The sequence below is a fragment of the Dermacentor silvarum genome, chromosome 11 (assembly GCF_013339745.2).
Source record: "Dermacentor silvarum isolate Dsil-2018 chromosome 11, BIME_Dsil_1.4, whole genome shotgun sequence".
NCBI classification, from domain to species: domain Eukaryota; kingdom Metazoa; phylum Arthropoda; class Arachnida; order Ixodida; family Ixodidae; genus Dermacentor; species Dermacentor silvarum.
The window spans coordinates 79,619,792-79,635,934 of NC_051164.1; the positions used below are offsets into that span (position 1 = coordinate 79,619,792).

Consider the following 16,143-nt stretch of genomic DNA (forward strand, 5'->3'; position numbering starts at 1 on the left):
GTACAGTGCCCAAAACAGCCAAGCTAGTTTCATTCGAAAAAGTGATGAACCGGATACAGAGGCTCCTTCTATAACTAGCGATGAAGTTAGAAGGCTCTTACAAGACATGACCAGGGGAAAAACTGTTGGAGAAGTTGGAATAACAGTCGATTTAATCAAGGATGGTGGAGATATCATACTTAAAAAGCTTGCGGCCCTTTATACGCTACGCCTCACGACTTCAAGTGTACCAGAAAGCTGGAAGAACGCCAACATTATACTCATCCATAAGAAGGGAGACGTTAAAGAATGAAATAATTATAGATCCATTAGCTTGCTTTCAGTATTGTATAAAATATTCACCAAGGTAATTTCAAGTAGAATCAGGGCAACACTTTACTTGAGCCAACCAAGAGAACAGGCTGGCTTCAGGAAGGGATATTCTACGATGGATCATTTCCATGTCATCAACCAGGTAATAGAGAAATCTGCGGAGTACACTCAACCTCTCTATATAGCTTTCATAGATTATGAAAAAGCATTTGGTTGAGTAGAGATACCAGCAGTCATAGAGGCATTACGCAACCAAGGAGTACAGGATGCTTACGTGAATATATTGGCAAATATCTACAAGGATGGCACAGAAACCTTGGTTCTACACAAGAAAAGTAGAAAGTTGCCTATCAAGAAAGGGGTCAGGCAAGGAGACACATCTCTCTAATGCTGTTCACTGCATGCTTAGAAGTATTATTCAAGCTCTTAGACTGGGAAGGCTTAGGAGTGAGAATCAATGGCGAATATCTCAGCAGCCTTCGGTTTGCAGATGACATTGTCCTATTCAGCAATAATGGGGACGAATTACAGCAAATGATTAAGGACCTTAACCGAGAAAGTGTAAGAGTTGGGTTGGAAGATGAATATGCAGAAGACAAAGATAATGTTCAATAGCCTGGCAGGGGAACAAGAATTAAGGATCGCCAGTCAACCTCCAGGGTCTGTAAAGGAGTACGTTTATCTAGGTCAATTACTCACAGGGGACGCTGATCACGAGAAAGAAATTTACAGAAGAAAAAAATTCGGTTGGAGTGCATACGGCAGGCATTGCCAAATCCTGACTGGGAGCTTACCACTGTCGTTGAAAAGAAAAGTGTACAATCATTGCATTCTACCGGTGCTAACACATGGGGCAGACACTTGGAGGTTAACAAAGAAGCTCTTGAACAAGTTAAGGACCACACAAAGAGCGATGAAACAAAAAAATATGAGGCCTAACGTTAAGAGACAGGAAGAGAGCGGTGTGGATCAGAAAAAACGGGGATAGCCGATATTCTAGTTAACATTAGGTGGAAAAAGTGAAGTTGGGCAGGGCATGTAATGCGTAGGATGGATAAACGGTGGACCATTAGAGTTACAGAATGGATACCAAGAGAAGGGAAGCGCAGTCGAGGACGGCAGAAAACTAGGTAGGGTGATGAATTTAGGAAATTTGCAGGCGCAACTTGGAATCAGCTAGCGCAAGATAGGGGTAATTGGAGATCGCAGACACAGGCGCTCGTCCTGCAGTGGACATAAATATAAGGCTGGTGATGACATCCGCCGAGGTGCCGAGTGACCCAGCATCCACAGCAGCGCCTAAACTGGGAGGGTCAGCCAAGAAAACTTCGCTTTGAAAATACACACGTGTCTAAATTTTTGCGCAACTATTGTAGTGTGAATATTAAAGCTGCTGCTGTTGCTACTACTACTACGCTTTTTAGACAGCCTACGCTATGGTAACGCTTTCCTCCCCTGTGTGCGAAGCTATCTGCCTGCCGACCAATCTCACACCCTAATTTATAGTTCTGTGGCAGTTTAGGCTAGTTGGTATTCCATAGTCTAATATAAAGTTTAAAAGCGCAAACATACACACGACGACAAGAAACACAGACAAGCGCTTACTTTTAACTGAATTTAATGCGACAAACCGATTATTTTTATACATGTTCCTAGAAAGCAGTATTACAGATAAGGGAGAAGACCGCCACGTGTGGAAATAAGACCTTCACCAAACGTGAGGCGTTGGTGGTTAATCAAAGCACCGCGAACTACTGTCACACCGGCCGTCACTTTCCAAGAAAGACAGTTCATTTTCTGATAAAGACACAGAAGGCTTACTGACCCACGTACACTCCTCCCGTTTCATTTGTGTCGCTTCGACTATAACTCGAGCGCGAACATCATTGTGCTTATAAATTATCGTGGTGTCTTCAAACACTGGTGTACAGCGACAGCTATTACAATGTACAGCCAAAAAAAAAACCACAGCATATCCACGGGGTGAATGATGATGAGTGGGCGAAGCTCCTGAGGGAATCATCGGATCTCCCGCTTAAGGGGACGCTAGCACAAACGCGTTAGAAACGTGCAGTACTCTCTAGTAAGGGGGAGCGGCCACAGCGTCTTACGCAGCCATTTTCACATGCCGGAACGTGCACCGCGTTTTCCGACGCCATCACATGACTGCTGAGAGAGTATACCCCCCGTATTCATAAACGCTCCTCGACTTGAACTTGACTTGCCACCACTTTGGGCAGCGCGTTCGAAACGTGTTGAAGGTAAGGCGGAGAGGCCACAGCGTCTTACACCAGCTTCTTACATGGGCCGTAACGCGCTAGCACAAACGCGTTAGAAACGCGCTAGAAACGCGGCCTTTCGTTAATGTTGGGTATTTATAGCCATCGTGGTGCGCGTGTCCATGTCCGCTTCGTGGCGTAGTGTTCCAGGAGTCTGTTCCCTCGAATGTATGTTTTAACACGAAAGTGTTTTATGCGGGGGTCCACCCAAGACTTCACTGACGTATTTCCGTCACGGAAATACGTCATAGAACATAATACAAAGAAAGAAACCAGAAGAAAAAGTTCCACAAACATGGAAAATTTGGAAATCGAACCCACGACCTCTCGGTCCGCGACGATAGATCGCCGAGCGTTTAACCCATTGCGCCACAAACGCATTTGCAGAGAGCTACACAGACGCGCCTTATATATCTAACACTCCTCCGTGTACCCGCGCTCTTGCTCGGGGCGGTGCCGCCGCCTACGAGCAGAAAAGAGAAGTACTGCATTATGACACTAACGCGCACCGACAGTGAACGCTTCGGTGGTCTCAGCCCTACGACGCCTCGATGCCAGCATTCGAAGGGACGCTGGCATCAAGAAGCACTACCAACGCCACCTAGGTGGCGTTGGTAGTGGCGTTCACCGTACTCAGCACAGCAGAGCGTGGCCTCCGCAATTAGCTCTGAAAATGTTTCTGAAGTTGATCGCGGAGGCTGCAATTACGACGCGCTGTACGCGCTGATTTGACTCGGTGACGATTCAGTTACGCGCTTTGTCTTGCGCGTTGTATTAGTGTGTCAGTTACGTGCTTCGTCTTTCGCGTAGTGCTAGCGTGTGCAGCGTAGTGCAGCTTCCATATGCACCGACGGTGTTTCTCCGCTGTCTACTGATACGAGTGTGATGGCACCGACTACGAAAACTGCGGCATTAAGCGCCGTCGAAAGACAACGACGTCGGCGAGCTAACGTCGCGCAAGTGAGTTTAGTGCAGCGATGGACACGCCAGGGGGGAGCGGGAGGCCTTCGCGCGTTCACGGCTCAAGCTGAGAACTCTGCCTCTCGCTTTCCAGAAGTTCACCGCATCGCGACCCAACTGGCTGCCATACACACATCCAACCAAGACCGAAATGATCGTACCTTCGCCGAAGCGACCCGCCAGCGGGACGCCGCTCGACAATACGACGCAGGATGCCCAGCACACCCACAGGATGGTCCACGACCCGCAAATCATGCACCCTTCGCTGCAGCGGACCGCGAGTTCACCAAACGATTCAGTGACAACCCGTTTGGTTTCGCCTGCACAGTTTGCGAACGCCTGTGGTTCACGTGTGATTTGCGCGATGCTCCGCCGCGTGCAATGCAGTGTCTCCGGACAATGTATCCCGGTCGCGAGTCTTTCCAAGACTTCCGCTTATGTGCCAACTGTCGAGGATTCTTGTGCAATGGTAAGGTGCCCCTGATGTCGACTTGCAACGGCTTTAATTACCCGGAGTACCCAACCCATCTACCTCCCCTCGATTGCATCTCCGAGCGGCTCATATCGCCCAGATTGCCGTTTATGCAGATCAGACGTTTGCGAAACGCCGTTGGTAACTTCGGGGTCGTGGGCCAGGTCGTCAACGTTCCGGTTGACGTCAACACCATGGTGACGTCACTACCGAGGCACTTGCACGACGACCACGCCATTAATGTGCACATAAAGCGCCATGTGATACACAAGTCGTCATACTTGACCGGGATCGTGAAGAAACGCACCGTGAAGGCTTGGCTACGATACCTCCACACAACGCCTCTCTACAAGCAATACAATGTCGTTATCGACCAAAATTTCTTGAACGAGACTGATGAGGTTATAAACGGCCATGCCACGGATGATATGATTGAAAGCTGCGAGCGTGACGCTTCCGACTACGACATGATGCTCGCCCAACAGCACACCATGTTGTGGAACGAGGACAAGTATCTCAGCTTGTGCCCCGGAGCCAATCAAGTGCCTTTAAGTCTCCTCTTTGACGAACATGCTGAAGAACTTTCGTTTCCCGCGATATACCTCGGCCAACCAAGAACATTCACAGTGGACCGTGTGACTGCTTTCATGTTGGCATCCAGTGAAATCAGGCGAAAAGATCGCCGTGGAGCCACGCCCCAGCATATCTTGTACATGGCTATGAAAGTGCTGCGCATTCGCATACGAGACGGAATGCAAGTCACCTTCCGAAGCACACGTGACACAGCCGGTATCACAAAGCGCATGATTGAGGACATTGACTTCATCGAGACGTGCGTGAACAACAGTCTCTCATTCCTCAGGACGATCCCCAACTCGCTATCCTACTGGTCAGCTCGAAAAAAGGATGTTTTCTCCATGATGAGACAGCTAGGTAAACCGACTGTTTTCCTGACACTCAGCTCCTCAGAGTTTCGCTGGCCCGATCTGCTTCACCTACTGTACCGCCTGCGAAATGATGGAGCGCCCTTTCACGGAGACCCTCTGAACGACATGACAGCCTTGCAACGAACGGAGCTGGTGAACCAAGACCCTGTGACATGCGTGCTGTATTTCAACAAGCTCGTGGATGTCTTCCTCGCCATTCTGAAGCACCGCAGCGCCTCTCCGTTTGGAGATTACAGGGTTCTGGACTTCTTCAAACGAATCGAATTCCAGCACAGGGGAAGTGCACATGCCCACATTCTCCTGTGGCTGGACAATGATCCCCATGAAGAAGTCAGCGAGCACACGCCGAACACATGCCATCTGATCGACTCGCTTGTGAGCTTGGAACACAAAGACATCCTTCCGAGACCGGACGATCAACACCACTCGCATACGTTCACCTGCTATAAGAAGGCTGCATCAAAGTGTCGCTTTGGCGCCCCTTTCTGGCCAATGACACACACACGTGTGTTGCTCCCCATGAGCACTGACGATGAGCGCCGCAAGCTTTACCAGGACATCTTTCACAATATGCATGACCATCTCGAGACAAGAAGTTATGACAGTCTCGAAGCATTTTTAGCAGCACACGACATGGATGAAACTCGATACCTCGATGTCATCCGGGCTGGCATCAAGCGTCCTATGGTATTCTTGAAAAGGCGCATCGATCAGATTTGGGTGAGCCCTTTCAATCCCTACATTGGTACCAAGCTCCGTTCTAACATGGATCTGCAGTACATCCTAGAGGAGTACTCGTGCGCAACGTATGTCCTTGATTACATAAACAAGACGAATCGCGGTGTAAGCGACCTTCACCGCAAACTCATTCAGCTGCGTGAACAGTATCCCGATGCTGACTACACCGATACGTTGAAGAAACTGGGAATGGACGTTCTCAATAGTGTGGAAATGAGCAGCCAGGAGGCAGCTTGGTACCTTCTTCGGCTTGCCATGTCCAAGTCTAGTCGCGATATTGTGTTCATTCCTAGCTGCTGGTACGATGAGCGGCAGCGTGTCAAGAAGACACGCGCGCAGCTGCGCGCCCTCGATGATGAAGACACGAACGTTTGGAAGGAGACTTGCATCGAAAAGTATGAACGCAGACCGCCTCACCTTGAAGATGTGACATTATCTCAGTTCTCGGCCCACTACTACAACAAGAGGGACGGCAGCTACGCTAGAAGAAGTGTGCCTCGCGTCATCAGGTACATTGGTTACGATCCTGCAAAACAAAGAGACTACCAAAGAGAGATTGTGCTGCTGAACCACCCGTTCCGAAGTGAGGTAGCCGATATCCTCGATTGTGACAAGTTTGCCACCATCTATAATGACAACAAAGTGCTCCTCCATGAACGCATGCAGGAATTCTGCTCCAACCTAGACATTCAAAAAACGCTCCAGATCTGCGAGGCGCTGCACGCCGCAGAGCCATACGAGGCGCACGAGACGTCCGCTCTTCATGCCGGCGCTGTGATTGGAAAACGAAACGCTGCAGAAGCCGAACTGGAACAACATGAACTTCGCACAAAAATGATGCGACCTAATAACGATGACATTTGCGAGGCTGCAAAAACAAAGCTTTCTGCAGTCGTGAAGAAGCGCGACAACGTGATGTCTGCCGAAGAGTTCCGGTATAAATTTAGGATGGTGAACCGCGGCCAATATAAGCTGCTTCTACACTGTATGCACTGCCTCATTCCCTATGGAGAGGGGCATTCGCTACCCCCGCTACAGATCTTCCTTACCGGACCGGCAGGCAGTGGAAAGACCTTTGTCATGCGCCTCATGATGGACATTGTCAACAGGCTGTGCACCTCTGATGACAACACCAATGCGTACATTGCCTGTGCGTCAACCGGCAAGGCTGCAACAGCCATCGATGGCACCACCATACACTCTGCATTTAGGATCGTGCAAGCTAGGCGTCATGGACCTGGGATGAACGTCGATACCGTAAGCATGTATAGAAGCGGCATGCGGGATGTAGTGGCTGTGTTTGTGGATGAGGTGAGCATGATCGGCGCTGACATTCTCATTGAAGTAAACCGCCGTCTACAGCAGATATGCTTTCGATTCGACGTCCCATTCGGGGGCCTTCACATGATACTTTGTGGTGACCTGCGCCAGCTGCCACCCGTTCGTGCCAGGCCTATCTACAAGAGGGACACCAAGAGCTTGGCTGGTTCCGAGACGATATGGCAAATGCTCAATTTCTACCCTTTCACTGAAGTCATGCGTCAGAGTGATGTCGCCTTCTCAACAGTTTTGACGAAGATTGGGGACGGTGACCGCCTCACGCAAGAAGAGACAGATTTCATCGAAAGCCGCTTCGTCACTAAGTCAGAGGCAGAACAATGCTGCCCGGATGCCATTCGCCTCTTCCTGAAGAACTGCGATGTTACAGCATACAACAACATGGTCCTTAGTCGAAACTCCGACGTGTTTACCTCTGTAGCCAAAGACGTTATGATCGGCTACAAGGACGCCAATCAGGAGGCATCTATGAGATCTAAGATTCACAAGATGACTGTTGCAGAAACAGCTGGGCTGGCATATAAAGTATCCCTTGTTCCGGAAAAGAAGTACATGATAACTGCGAACATTGATGTTGCAGACGGTCTCACGAATGGCTCCATGTGCACTCTTAAGCACATTGAACTTCAAGAGGACGGCCTCCTCCACAGAGTGTGGGTTCAAGGAGATTCACATAAGATTGGCATCGCTGCTCGATCAAAGGGGCTAGCTTATGCCACCTCGGTTGGCATTAACACCGACTGGATTCCCATTCACCTTCGGACGGCAACAATTCAGTTGAGCAACCCCACTTTGAAATGCCGGCGAACCCAGGTTCCACTGGTCGAAGGAGCGGCTGTCACTATACATAAGTCGCAGGGTGGCACGTATACTAATGTCGTATACAATTACGACAAATCGCATGACCAACAGTTAGTGTATGTCGCTCTGTCGAGAGCTTCTACGGTACAAGGACTGTTCATCACTAATGACACCGATGATTTCAAGTTCTACCATGCAAAAGGTCGACACAATCCAGATCTGAAAAACGAATTCTTACGTCTCCAAAACCACAAACTCACAACAATCACGGATGAGGTGGTCGCATTACTCAATCACCACACCAGCAGCACAGCGTTTTCGCTACTCAGCCTAAATGTGGGTAACTTGAAAGCACACTCGCAAGACCTTCTCGTCGATCCGGTAACTCTATCAGTAGACTTTCTCCTTCTCAGTGAAACTTGGATAGATGCTGCAGACACTCCAATTGTCGACGGCTTCGAGTGCGTGTCTGCGGACAAACGTCCTAACCGTCAGGCAGCAGGTGTGGCACTATTCAGGCGTAATGGTGCCCACTTTGATTGCTACAAACACAGCATCCTACGGGACAGCGCTGCAACGAACGCTCCGATTGTTGCCGACATCTGTGCAGGCGAGGCCAACATAAACGGCACGAGTGTCCTTTTGTTCGCTGTCTATATATCTCCAAGCATGACACAACAGCGGATCAAGAACTACCTGGATGCGAAGCTTCAGTGTTACGTTCCGTCAGCAGCCGAAGTCGCCCGCAGTGCAGCAAGTAGCTATCGCGTTGCCCCTATGGTAGTACCAGGTGACTTTAATGTAGACATATCAAAGCCAAGTGGCCATTGGCTGATCGAATACATGGACAATGTACTGGACCTTCAGCTTGTGACCAACGAAAAGCTTTACACAACACGTTCAAGGACATGTATTGACGCCATTTTTGCGCGTCATTTACCATCCGCTGTGTCCAGGTGTTACGTAAACTACTTTAGTTACCACAAAGGGTTGCTCATGGTCATCGACGTTGGTAGTCGTGATGGAGGAGACGTGCCACCAGGCGTCAGCGTGGGTGCATCAACGCCTAAGGGCGCTTTAGCCACAAAACACCAATAGACATTATATATCAATGTGCAATAAACATTACACTACTTCTGTGAAGACACGTTTCACTTTCGTGTTCTATACCGATTCCTATATAAGAGGGATCAACCACATTTTTTGTGTAATTGTGCTGTTCAATGTGGCAATAAAGAAAAAAAATGTGGTTGATCCCTCTTATATAGGAATCGGTATAGAACACGAAAGTGAAACGTGTCTTCACAGAAGTAGTGTAATGTTTATTGCACATTGATATATAATGTCTATTGGTGTTTTGTGGCTAAAGCGCCCTTAGGCGTTGATGCACCCACGCTGACGCCTGGTGGCACGTCTCCTCCATCACGACTACCAACGTCGATGACCATGAGCAACCGTCGTGCATATGGAAGCTGCACTACGCTGCACACGCTAGCACAACGCGAAAGACGAAGCACGTAACTGACACACTAATACAACGCGCAAGACAAAGCACGTAACTGAATCGTCACCGAGTCAAATCAGCGCGTACAGCGCGTCGTAATTGCAGCCTCCGCGATCAACTTCAGAAACATTTTCAGAGCTAATTGCGGAGGCCACGCTCCGCTGTGCTGAGTACGGTGAACGCCACCTAGGTGGCGTTGGTGGTGCTTCTTGATGCCAGCGTCCCTTCGAATGCTGGCATCGAGGCGTCGTAGTGCTGAGACCACCGAAGCGTTCACTGTCGGTGCGCGTTAGTGTCATAATGCAGTACTTCTCTTTTCTGCTCGTAGGCGGCGGCACCGCCCCGAGCAAGAGCGCGGGTACACGGAGGAGTGTTAGATATATAAGGCGCGTCTGTGTAGCTCTCTGCAAATGCGTTTGTGGCGCAATGGGTTAAACGCTCGGCGATCTATCGTCGCGGAACGAGAGGTCGTGGGTTCGATTTCCAAATTTTGCATGTTTGTGGAACTTTTTCTTCTGGTTTCTTTCTTTGTATTCTGCTCTATGACGTATTTCCGTGACGGAAATACGTCAGTGAAGTCTTGGTGGACCCCGGCATAAAACACTTTCGTGTTAAAAAAGCTTCGTGGCGTAGTGGGCTACGCCGCGCGCTCGGAAGCGAGGGGTCCCTGGTTCGATTCCGCGCTACGGACACAACTTCGGAATTTTTAACACGAAAGTGTTTTATGCCGGGGTCCACCAAGACTTCACTGACGTATTTCCGTCACGGAAATACGTCATAGAACATAATACAAAGAAAGAAACCAGAAGAAAAAGTTCCACAAACATGCAAAATTTGGAAATCGAACGCACGACCTCTCGGTCCGCGACGATAGATCGCCGAGCGTTTAACCCATTGCGCCACAAACGCATTTGCAGAGAGCTACACAGACGCGCCTTATATATCTAACACTCCTCCGTGTACCCGCGCTCTTGCTCGGGGCGGTGCCGCCGCTTACGAGCCGAAAAGAGAAGTACTGCATTATTATGACACTAACGCGCACCGACAGTGAACGCTTCGGTGGTCTCAGCACTACGACGCCTCGATGCCAGCATTCGAAGGGACGCTGGCATCAAGAAGCACTACCAACGCCACCTAGGTGGCGTTCACCGTATAGTGGCAGGCGTTTGACAAACGCCTGCCCTGCGTCAAAAGGGATCAGGACCACACACTTACTTACTTACTTACTTACTTACTTACTTACTCAGCACAGCGGAGCGTGGCCTCCGCAATTAGCTCTGAAAATGTTTCTGAAGTTGATCGCGGAGGCTGCAATTACGACGCGCTGTACGCGCTGATTTGACTCGGTGACGATTCAGTTACGTGCTTTGTCTTGCGCGTTGTATTAGTGTGTCAGTTACGTGCTTCGTCTTTCGCGTTGTGCTAGCGTGTGCAGCGTAGTGCAGCTTCCATATGCACGACGGTTGCTCATGGTCATCGACGTTGGTAGTCGTGATGGAGGAGACGTGCCACCAGGCGTCAGCGTGGGTGCATCAACGCCTAAGGGCGCTTTAGCCACAAAACACCAATACACATTATATATCAATGTGCAATAAACATTACACTACTTCTGTGAAGACACGTTTCACTTTCGTGTTCTATACCGATTCCTATATAAGAGGGATAAACCACATTTTTTCTCATTTTTCTCAGACTGGTTACACACTACTGGTTACACACTACTACTACGACGACGGGGACAGAACGGGTGCCGCTATAAGGAGCTTCGCCCCTAAAAACGCCCTTTTATTGCGATAGCAATTATATGGACACTGAAAAGCAGATTTCTGCCATCGCCGTCGCCGTGAGGTTCCGTATGACGTCATTTGGAGATGAAATCGTCGCCGCGCGCCGAACGCTGTATGTGCGAGTGAAAGGGCGCGAGGGGCGCGTCTTTCACGGGGAGTGAACGCACGGCGGAGAACAAACGCGCGTTCTGCGCCGTGCTCGCTTAAGGGCTGCAGAAGTAGGCGTCTCTTTCCTCCTTTACAATCACCATATATGTAGAGCAAACGCGCCTTCTTCCGACGCGCGAAAGGCCGGGGGGGGGGGGGGGGGAGGCGACGTTTAGCTGCGGCACCAAGTGCCTATTTATATCAGAGGCTCCGGCAACAGTCACCAACGCCGCACGCATTTTGAGCGAACGCGGGCAAAACGCCGACGGCGTCGACAAGTTCAGCGTGTTGCCGGCGCTGCTGCATGTCCAAAATTATACAGCTGATAAAGCTACTATCATTACTCAGTATAGCTCTCTACAAATTTGCTATCGCAATTGATGCTTCGCCTTTCAGGTGAAACTGCGACAACTTTTTTGTTCTTTACGTTGTTGGCATGTTCCCGAAGGGCACCTGCCAGTTTGACCGACGTAGCAGGCACCGCAGGGCTTTAAAGAAATCCTGTAAACCACCTCGCTCTCACAAGCCACGTAGCCGTTACGGTGCTTGACCCTGCTGCCTTCTTGCTGTTTTTTGACGGGTCTGCTCTTTTTCGTTAGCAAAGACAACTTGTGCGGAGCGGAGAACACCACACGAACATCTGCATGCTGGCTAATCGTTTATTGCGATAGCAGTTATATGGACACTCCAAGCGGATTTCTGCCGTCGTCGTCGCCGTGAGGTTCTGTATAAAGTCCAAAGGCGATAAAATCGTCGCCGCGCACCGTATGCTGTAAGTGCGAGGAACGCACATGCAGCGCGCGAGGGACACATTCTTTCACGGAGAGCGAACGCACGGCGGAGAGCAAACGCGACATCTCCGTCGCGCGATGATGATGATAAGTGGTTCTTGAGGGAAAAGGGAAAGGTTGGCGCTATCTTCTGCAGCCCTTGAGGGAGCACGGCTCAGCGCGAAAGGCCGCGGGGTGATGGAAGCGAAGGAAGGGGGTGCCGTTGTGCGCCGGAACCAACTGCGCATTTAGCGACCCGGCACAAGGGGATTTGGCGATTCAATCTCCCACGCGAAAGGACGAAAGCAGGAAGGCAGTGCGGGAGGGAGTGGCTACGGCTTCTACTCTGCCAGCAACTGCGTACTTGTACTTTGAGCGGCTGTGGGCTGTCGCGCACACCGTATCTTGAAAGCGATCCCCACACGGATTTGACCTTTGTATGCGCTGTGCATTCGCCGCTCAGTTTCCGTTGAAGCAATAGACCACATAAACCTTCGCTCGCTGCTGCGGCCGCGCTTGCTCACGCCAGCGTTCTGACAGTGGTTGTCTGCGGTCATCGAGTGTGATCTATTCACGCTTGCTAGTGCGCGCTGACACCATGCTTGTTAATTCAGTTAGTAAGCGAATGTGTCCAGGTTTATGCAGCCAATAAAACTATCCTTACTCCGTATAGCTCTCTACTAATTTGCTATCGTAAGTGATGCTTCGCCTTTCGGGCGAAACTGCGCATAAACAAAGTCTGTACGAGACTTGGATTATGAACGGACGGGACTACTGCAACTCTGCCGCGTCATACCGCATACTTCAAAACAGCGATTGTCTCGGGGCCCCCGCGTCCCGCACGATAATAGACACTTTTAGTTGGGCGTACGTAACGAGCCTACGTACGCAGCGCGGCTGCGGGAGAGAAGTGCGCATGCGCAGTACGTAACGTATCTCTTCCAGGGATGCGCGCGTACGCCCGCAAAAAAACGCGGCGTACGTAAACGTAACCAGACGTAGCGGACGTAGCGCTTGAAAGATGGCTGCCATGGCGAACGGACAGAGCAACAACAAAGCCGGCGCGAATCGAGTTTATTTTGCGTTGAAGGACGATGTCGCGCTGCTAACGGAGGTGCAGACGAGCGATCCGTTCAGGCATTCCGAACAATGGGAGGAGATCGCTTGGCGCCTCAGAGATATCCTCAAGAAGCCTTTTACGGCGCGCTGTGTGCGCGAGCGCCTAAATCTGCTGCTGTCGCGCTACTCGGCGAACGATCGCCGAAATAAAAAAAAGTAAGTCTGCAGTTGTTTTACAGTTGTTACAGTTGTGTGCAGTTGTGATCTCTTGCGGCACTAGCAGGGCACTAGAGAGATCGTCAAAGTCATTTTTGTGGAACCGGAACATGAGTTTGAACGTTGAAGACAGTCCATGCCGTCGATGTCAAGAAGTCCATGTTGAGAACGGTACCTCACCAATTCGGCCTCCCTGCTTCGCCTCATTCCGTCTTCAAGCTCATCCAAGGTATACTCATGTCTTAGCAGCCGCCGCTCTTTATGGGACAACAGGAGGTCATCAATTTCGGCCCAAGTCAGGACCGACAACAAGCGCGCGTTTGATAAAACGCCTGAGGGTGGCATCCTTAAGCGCGCACGCCGAGCTGAACAAAGGCGGTACACTCACGGCAAGTACGAAGAAAACCACACCACACACTAAGCGCGCACACACACCGCAGGGCTCAGCACGGCAAGGCTACAGTGAAGGGTTCAACACAGTCAGTCTAAAAGAACACAGCGCGACCAAACACACGGTAAAAGCGTACGCGCACGCGAAAGGCGACTTGGCGAAACCACGCAGAACGACGCAAACACCGCAAAAACGTTGATCCAACGATTCGGCTTGACTTGGATGCTAGTGGCCGTTATCGCGGCCGCCACCGCACGATGGCGCTAAGAAGCACTCAAGAGCTGTTTCATTTCACGTATGATACGTCTAGTTGAACGAAACGCATCCCGACATGGTCGATACGGTAAACTAAAAGTGTTGTTGCGCGCTTCGCTTGCACCGTACGCAACGTATCGTCCTGCGTACGTAGGCTCGTTACGTACGCCCAACTAAAAGGTCTAATATGGACTCCCGCTGCCCGCGCGCTTACTCTCCGGGCAGCGTATTTACAAATGCTAGTAGGTACAGCGTATCGCCCTCGCCTCCCCTCGATGCGGACTCCGAACCCAATCCGGCTTTTACCTTCAAGGAAATCACCCAACATTACCAATTCGGCCACGCAATCTTTCCTAAGCCCTGTAAGGGCCTCACGAAGGCGGAGGAGCGTTTACTCCTTCGCCTCTATACTAAAACACTGCTGTGCCCGGCAGTCCTAAAACATTTCGACCCTGCTTGCACAGGGGAGTGTCCACACTGTGGGGAAAAGTCTTCGGACATTTTCCACATGGTGTGGGCATGCCAATCCGCCCCGCACCTTCCCCCTATACCCAACCCTATCCGGGAGGACTGGGAGGCGGCCCTGCTCGGCTGCTCCGACCTGGCGAGCCAGAAGGCCCTGGTCGTGCGTGCCCAAGCCGCGGCTATAGCCAATGGGCTTCTGTAATGAGGAGCACACCTAGTATTTATAAGGAACGTCCCTTAAGGATCGGTCCACACCCTCCCTGTCAATGCTTTGCCTAATAAAGTTTTTCAGTCAGTCAGTCGCTCCGCGTTCTCTCGGACACCGTTACTTGCTGCCCGGTTTTTTGCTTTCTTTATTCTGCAGACCCGTGTTACCAGATGCTTCATCCTCTTTGTAAGGCGAAAGAGTGAGTGAGTGAGTGAGTGAGTGAGTGAGTGAGTGAGTGAGTGAGTGAGTGAGTGAGTGAGTGAGTGAGTGAGTGAGTGAGTCAATTGCCGAAACTGGCGACGTAACATTGTTTACAAATGGGACCTACGCTGATGATTATATAGACCGACAGATCCACTTACCAATTCGTCGCTTACCATAGATACTATAGATACTTACTATAGATACTTTACATGTATACCTATGAGCTCGTAGAAATGTTGGAATTTTTGCGCCAGTACCTCTTTAAAAGGAGGTTTTCTCACGAGAGCTCCTATGTAAATACATGAAAACAACAAAAGCACTGCACCGATATTGACGAGGCTTTATTATTTTTTACAAAAAGTAAAAATCTAGTGACTCTAGCTATCAAATTTTTACAGCGAAGCTGTTAAGGGCTAGGTTCCCCAGGATCGTGTCCGCGTGTAGAAAAAAAGTATGATCATCTGCATTGACTCGAGCGTCGTCGTCTTTTTGAGCGCACGGTCCCTCCTCCCTTCCGGCCGGCTGAACCCCTGCTATCTCTCTTCTCTTGCGCCAGTCGACTTTCTTTTATGCCGCGTCCCCCCCCCCCCCCCCCCCCCCCCCCCGAGTAGAGTTGGGCCCAGCTGCAAGGCTAGCGAGGCTAGGTAGGCGGTGCTCCTTTGCTGGATGGTTGCTATGAGCGTCACCTTGGAAAGAAGGTGGTGGGTTGCGCCGCCAAGCGTCCTTTCGCCTCGACGTCACCTTGTGGAGCCGTATGAAAACGCCGGGTTGGCGGCGTTTTCAACTTACAATTGTAAAGAACTGTGCGTTATACCGCGGTTTTCGCCAGATATTAAGTTTGCTTCTTCATTACATGACGTAGGTCACCCTGGCGACCCCGTGAGCGCGTTAGCGCTTGTGTGCACGCCGCGATTGACGTAGCCGCCTTTAATAAACCCTTTGATGGTATGTGATCGCGACTGTGTACGTTCCCCCTTATCGAAACATTTATGATCGACATGTTCGGTTGGGTGATGACCAACGACGATACGCCCATTCTCATCGTGGGGGCAATATTGACTACATCAGACCCACCATAGCCGCAGCTTCGCTGGTTTCCCTACTGAAAAAAAAAAAACGTATTCCCCATAACTCCTACATCCAATAACATTATATGACATATGGGAAAAACTGGTTTTTATATGGGATCCTGTATGTTTCATATCGGATTATTGGATATGGGAGTTATGGGGCATATGGATTTTTCAGTAGGGTTCCATCTTCACAGTAGTGGAGGGGCTCTGATTTTTT

At 50.3% G+C, this 16,143-nt stretch overlaps 1 protein-coding gene across 1 annotated transcript; it reads left to right on the forward strand.

Annotated features, from left to right (window-relative positions):
• The first annotated feature begins 4,034 nt into the window (after positions 1-4,034).
• Positions 4,035-14,839, forward strand: LOC119432693 (uncharacterized). Its single transcript, XM_049658360.1, has 2 exons — positions 4,035-7,699; positions 14,806-14,839. Exons 1-2 carry the CDS (start codon positions 4,035-4,037, stop codon positions 14,837-14,839), a joined length of 3,699 nt encoding a protein of 1,232 aa, XP_049514317.1.
• Positions 14,840-16,143: the final 1,304 nt, after the last annotated feature.

Excerpts from the sequence above, each read along its gene's own strand:
- LOC119432693 (XM_049658360.1), top strand. The coding sequence starts at position 4,035 with ATGTCGACTTGCAACGGCTTTAATTACCCGGAGTACCCAACCCATCTA. Across the intron at positions 7,700-14,805 it reads GACGGCCTCCTCCACAGAGT|ACCCGTGTTACCAGATGCTT; the intron begins GTGGGTTCAAGG and ends TTTATTCTGCAG.